General features: G+C 43.1%; 1 protein-coding gene across 6 annotated transcripts in view; it reads left to right on the top strand.

Moving 5' to 3' along the window:
* Positions 1-1,465: 1,465 nt before the first annotated feature.
* SNRNP48 (small nuclear ribonucleoprotein U11/U12 subunit 48) overlaps positions 1,466-6,313 on the top strand; it is a 185,959-nt gene continuing 181,111 nt past the window's right edge. For 4 of the 6 annotated variants that reach the window (XR_011171418.1, XR_011171417.1, XR_011171416.1 and 1 more), the window contains exon 1: positions 1,466-1,801. Coding sequence is in view for 1 of the 6 variants with exons in the window: in XM_069103526.1 (XP_068959627.1) it covers positions 1,625-1,801 (177 nt within the window). In the remaining 5 variants the exon portion in view is untranslated. The remainder of the gene's footprint in view (positions 1,802-6,313) is intronic. The other 2 variants (XR_011171415.1, XM_069103526.1) reach the window with 2 other exon arrangements.

Below are 6,313 nucleotides of genomic sequence, written 5' to 3'. Positions count from 1 at the left end.
TAATATTTACAAAATAATTACCAGATAATTTCAGGTTGGAGGCAACAGCAGGAGGAAGATATAAAGTTCCTAAATAGGAGAATCAAAGGAAGTGAAGAATTCTAAGAGGCAGGGGTGAGGAGGGAATATATTCTAGGCATTTTATGCAAAAGCATAAAAGACAAAGATATGTGAATAACTACAAGAAGGCAGATTTGGTTAGAACACAGACTGCATGAAGGGGAGTATATAATAAGCCTGGAAGGAGAGGGTGGAGTTGAATTTTATATGATATACTAAATATAGGTGTTTTTATCTAGTCCTAGAGAACCATTGAGGTTTATCGAGCAGGGGAATGACATGAGCAGACCTATACCTTAGGTCTGATCACTTTGGCAGCTATGTGGAAGATGGATTAGAGAGGTGAGGGATTGAGACAGGGAGATCAATTAGTCTGTTATAACAGTTTTGGCAAGAGGTGAGAATGGCCTTAACTAGGGGTAGTGGCTATGTGACTGGAGAAAATAGGGATATGAGATGTTATGAAATGAATGAATGATGAATGAATGATGTTATGAACTAGCATCTGCAGGAGCAGCTGCTGAGCTGCATCTCCACAGGGGCTGCTTCTTAGTGGTAAGGTGGGAGTAATATCCCTCTCAATGACTGAGAATAGCTATTCCAGGTTATGTATATAATATGGATATAAACCTGATAAAACATGTTAACCAGCATAGCTAGTTTATTCCTATTATTTTGCAAATGCATATATGTGAGGATTATTTCCCTCACTAAAACATAGGCTCCTAGGGGGTAAGGAAGAGGTAACTACATCGTCCAGTGGATAGAGACCTGGGCCTGGAGTTAGGAAGACCTGAATTCAAATCCAGTCTCAGACACTCAACTAGCTGTATGACCCTAGACAAGTCACTTAACCTTGGTGTGCCTTACTTCACTGCATAAGGAAATAGAAAACCGCTTCTGTATCCTTGCCAAGAAAACGCTATACAGGGTCATGAAGAGTCAGACTGATTGAACAACAACAGAGGGCAGGGGCTGTTTCATTTTGTCTTTGTTAATTCCTGCACCTAGCACAGCATTTGGAACCAAATGTCTGGGGACAGTAAACTGAACCTAGAGAGTAACTTGCCCAAGGTCACGAAAAAGCTAGTTCTCGGACATCCTTATAGCCCAGAGCTCCACATCCCATTATTATTTAGTATTATTTTTCTCTCTCTGCCCAAGGTCTTTCCTTTGAAATGGGTAAGAGATGAGAAACAGCAGGGTTATAGTCTCTAGTGGACACACATTTCCCTATCCACTTCAGTTTGGGTAGAAGCAGGTACAGCATACGTAAAAGAATAGACAGACTGCAAGCTCCTAGAGGGCCAAGAAGTTTAAGGCATCCCCTCCCACCTCCTCGCTAGAGGCGAAATAAAAATATAACCGAAAAGCAATCACCCCATGCTCTAGGCTAGAACCTGGATTCATTCATTCATCCCGAGGATACTTTCCCTTCAAGAGCCCCCCGCCCCCTTCTCATTGGCTCTTCCAGTCACGTGGGTGACACAGCTCTCCCCGCCCCCTTCGACGCCCCAGCCACCCTTGGGCGCCTGCGCACGGCTGGCTCTTCCATAACGCAGCTATGGAGGTAAGGCCAAGCGTTGGACCTCCGCCTCTTGAGAAGCGGCAGCACCTACAGCAGGAGCTGAGCGACTTTGTGGAGACCTGCTACAAGACGCTGGAGGAGGTGACAGCTTCTCTAGGCTGGAGTCTCGACGAGCTGGATCCCGTGGAAGGAGACAGTGAAGAACAAGAGCAGGTTAAGGCACCGGTCCGCGGGCGGGGCGGGGGCGGGGCCCGCTGGGTTGTTCCATTGACTTTCCGGGGTTAGGGAATTGGAGACTTCTTGTTTCATTCCTTCGTCTGCTTTAGCCGTAGTAAAAATCTGAAATATAAAGAGGAGAGAGCACAGTGGAGTTTTGTCTTTGTGTGCCTAGCACCAAATACTTTGGTGGCGCTTACGAAACGCCTGAACAAAATTAATAAGTCGTCCTCCCCGCTTCCTTCAGTGGTTGGTGCCACTCTTGTCGCGTGACCGGAAGAGCCAACGGGAATGGGAAACTAGGGAGTCTGGATCTGTGTTTGTCTAGTTCTAGGGTCTAGTTTTTCTGAATCAGGGAATTGACACTAGAAGCTCTTCCTGCCTCATCCCATCCTTGCCCGGGGGATATGTAGTAATAGCTAGCAGTTTTAAGGTTTATAAAGCGCATTACACGTGTAATCCCAGCAACCCTGTGAGATGTTATTAACCATTTTACGTATGAAAAAACTGAGACCGAGGTTAAGGGGCACACAACCAGTAAAAAAAAGTAGGAGGCAGGATTCGAACTCAGTGATCTGCTTCGTTCTGAGTCCAGTCCTTTGATCTACTGGATCACCTGCCTGTCACTAAACGAGTTAGTAGATCGATTCCTTGGCATTTTGCAGGTGTTGTAGGGTTAATAAAACGGAACGAAGAGGAAATGGGGAACAAAAAGAAATGTCAAAGGCTGCTCTTCTCTTTGGCCATCCCCGTTAGATTCCCCATGAAATAGCTGCAGTATGGAAAAATTCACAAAAGAGCACAGGCTGGGTAGCTCTACCCAGCTACGTCATCAGCAAAATGCCTGACTTCGGGCAAATCATTTAACTTAACTGTGTTGGACAGACTTGGGAGTCTAGAAGAGATCTGCATTTGGATTCAGACCTGAAGGAAGTGAATTTCCCTAAATGCAGGTCCACTACCTTACCCACTATTCATAAGCCCCAGCGGCAACCTATCACCTCCTGGGGCAAAAACAAAATGCTGTTTGGCATTCTTTCCCCCTCTCTTGTATTCAGTGATACCGGCCTCTTGGCTGGGCCACAAACAAGACACTCCATCTCTGGGCATCTCTGGCTGTCCCCCATGCCTGTGACTCTCCCCCTCCTCCACTCTGTTGTCCTCCCTGGCTTCCTTTAAGTCCAACTTCAATCCCACCTTCTACAGGAAGCATTTTGTAAAACTTCCCACCCCCTTGATTCCCTTCCCTCTGCTTATTTTTTCCTATGTATAAGGAAAGGGGTGGGGGGTGGGGGAGGACCACTCAGTTACGTGCTACCTGGAGTCCGGAAGACTCATCTTCCTGAGTTCAAATCTGGCTTCAGACTCTAGCTGTATGAATCTGGGCAAGTCATTTAACCCTCTTTGCCTCAGTTCCCTCTTCTGTCAAGTGAGGTGGAGAAGGAAATGACAAACCATTCCAATCTCTTTGTCAGGAAAACCCTAAAATGGAGTGTCGAAGTCAGACACAACTGGACAACGACAAATTTATCCTGTATATAGCCTGCTTTGTATATATTTCTTTATTCAGTCTCTCCCTTTAGATTGTAAGCTCCTTGAGGGCAAGGGCTGTCTCTTGCTTTTTTTCTACCCCCAGTACTTAGCACGGTGGTGGCTAGTACATGATAGGAATTTAATAAATGTTTATTTAATTGGTTTGAACCTTAGCCAAGTCACTTATCCCTTCCAAACCTTGGTTCTCTAATCTGTGAAATGGAGCTATTTGAAATACCTACCTCTTAGGGTTATAGAGAGGATACTTTGTAAACCTTGATATGATAACATGAGTGTGAGCTATTATTTCTGGTAACATTTGAAGAACCTAATTCTTAGTGTTAAAGACAGTGTTCTATTTATTTGGACTTCATGATAACGACTTGCTAGGTTTCCTTTAATCACATTCACAGTACATTTAAAATTCTTGATTTACACAGAAAGAACTTTTCGTCTTTTTTTATCAAGCCATACCTGTAGTTTTATACTTCATATGAAAAATATGGTGAAAATTTTTCAATTGGTTGTTACAATTTAGGGACACTAATCTCCTTGTGAAGGAAAAGGAAATCATTTATTAGTAATGTGAATGTCATTGAATGGTGCCAAAGGAAAACTTGTTTCCTATTCCATTGTTTACCCCATATTATACTAGCAGTTGCTGACTTGTCTCCCCTGCAATTGAGTGGTTATGTATGTTATGTTATTTGGTGTTCTTGAGAGTTGCTGAGTGTATCAGCAATGCCATATTCACAATGCCTATAGAGATTACAAATATGCTGATATAATTATCCATTAGAAAATACGTCATGTTTGCCATATGAGGAAATAAACTAGAAAATTTATTAAGATACCAAAAGACTGAGTCCCAAAACCAGAAAGTGAAAGCCATCAGAGCAGTTATGACATTGGCACAGGTAGATAAAGTAGAAAGCACCCACATTTTCAAGCCTTTAAAACAGAACAGGCTACCTCAGGCAAAGGTCCTCCTCTCCCCACGCACAGCAACCACCCAGCGTCCTGGAAGCGCGCTCCCAGCAGCTCCGGCCCCTGGCAGTCCTCAGCAGGAGTCCTTAGCAGAAAGTCCTTAGCAGTTCTAACTCAAAAAGGGCTTTGCGCTGCCACTGCCTCTGCTGCTGCCGCCGTCACCACCACCGCCAGCCACCGCAGGAACGCTAGCTTGGCTTCCGCTTCCTCTTGCTCCGCCCCTTCCTGCTACGTCAGCAAGTCCAACGGGGCATGGAAGATCTTTAAATCCCATAACCCTTACATTCGGCCCCAAGATCTTTCATGTCCCTTACTTGACAAAAATACAGTAGGAATAACTGGTGTCAAAAAAATTTCACAACAATATAACAAGAATAGCACACAATAAACACAGAAAACCATATTTTAGGGTGGCGCTTGAGCACAAGCTCCCCATCATTCCCCCCCACCCCGAACAAATGGGGCCCCAAAATCTTGTGGTAAGGGGTGAAGATCTCTTCTTCTATGGCTACTTGCTGCTGAAATCGGATGTAGAGCTGTCCCTGTCCTAAGGGGTCCCATTTGAGAGGTCAGTTCTTAATATGCTTGATGCCAGGTCCAAGGGTGACACATCACAGTTGCAGACAGGGGGTGACATCCAGCTTAAGCTATCAGGCATCTACAGATGGAGGGTACCAAGCCTGTGGAAACAAATCTAACAAACAAGGTGAACAAACAAAAAATCAAGAAAAAGCAAAGAGACAATAACCAGACTATCGTAGCCTCACTCACGGTAGAATAAATGAGTTAAGGGTACAATTTTGTAATCATCTTCTCCAGAATAAACAATAGTTACAGTGTTATCCCTCCCATATGCTATAATCTCTGCAGCCTTTGGAAGATCATCTGGCTTCCGTTTTACCCATACTTTAGCTCCTGATTTTATTCTATCAGTAGAACCAAATCCTTCAGTTCCTGTGACAGTTATTTTGGAAGGAGGGTCAGTTTTTACAAGTGGCATTGTTTTACAAGGAACAATAATCACTTGAACTATCCTATCATTCTTGTGAATCTGTATGGGCCTTTCACTTAAATTCTGGAATGTTACAACAATTTCTCCTTGATAATTAGAATCTATTACTCCAGCCAATACATGTATTCCTTGAGCTGCTAATCCTGATTTGGGTAAAATCTGTCCAAAGTGATTTTTAGGGATTCTTATGCATATCCCAGTGGAGATTTTTCTTATTTCTTTTCTGTCCAACCAAAAGTCCTCTAAACAATGTAAATCATACCCCATTGAACCAGGTGGTCCTGGGTACGGTGCTGGGACATCTGGCCTCAAGGTCCAATACTCAATAATTGGGATCTTGTGTGTTTGTTGTTTTTAATTTGCAGATTGGGGGTCATCATTCTGGCTAGAGGTGTACTTCCTCCCAATGGTCTATTATTCAAATTACGCAAAGCCATGAACAAATTATCCTTCCAATGTTGATATGAATTATTGGAACTTAACTTCCTCAATTGTCCTTTCAGTAATCCATTCATTCTTTCAATCAACCCAGATGCTTCTGGATAATATGGAATATGATATATCCATTCTATATTGTTTAGTATACAATACTTCTTCATTTCATTGCCTTTGAAATGTGACCCGTTGTCACTTTGAATCTGCATTGGGGTTCCATAATATAGGCTTATGAGATCTAGAGTTTTACAAGTGTTTTTCTGGGTTGTATTCTTATAAGGACAAGCTACTAGTATACCTGAATAGGTATCAACACAAGTACATATAAATCTGCATCCTTTATCCAGTGGTAGTGGACCAATATAATCTATTTGCCAGATTTGGGCTGGGACTTTTCCTCTTGCTATCTCTCCAGTTATTACCCGAGGAACAGTTCGCTCCTTTTCCAATTGACATATATGACCTTGAACAAGTCATCCCATCCTCGTCGCCAAATGTATCAGCAATGCCATATTCACAATGCCTATAGAGATTACAAATAT

This window comes from Petaurus breviceps, unplaced genomic scaffold, assembly GCF_028583685.1.
Source record: "Petaurus breviceps papuanus isolate PSGF00001 unplaced genomic scaffold, PetGlider_PUasm1.0 582, whole genome shotgun sequence".
Classification (NCBI taxonomy): domain Eukaryota; kingdom Metazoa; phylum Chordata; class Mammalia; order Diprotodontia; family Petauridae; genus Petaurus; species Petaurus breviceps.
The sequence above is the reverse complement of the archived record's forward strand: the minus strand, read 5'-3'. Positions and strand labels throughout refer to the sequence as shown.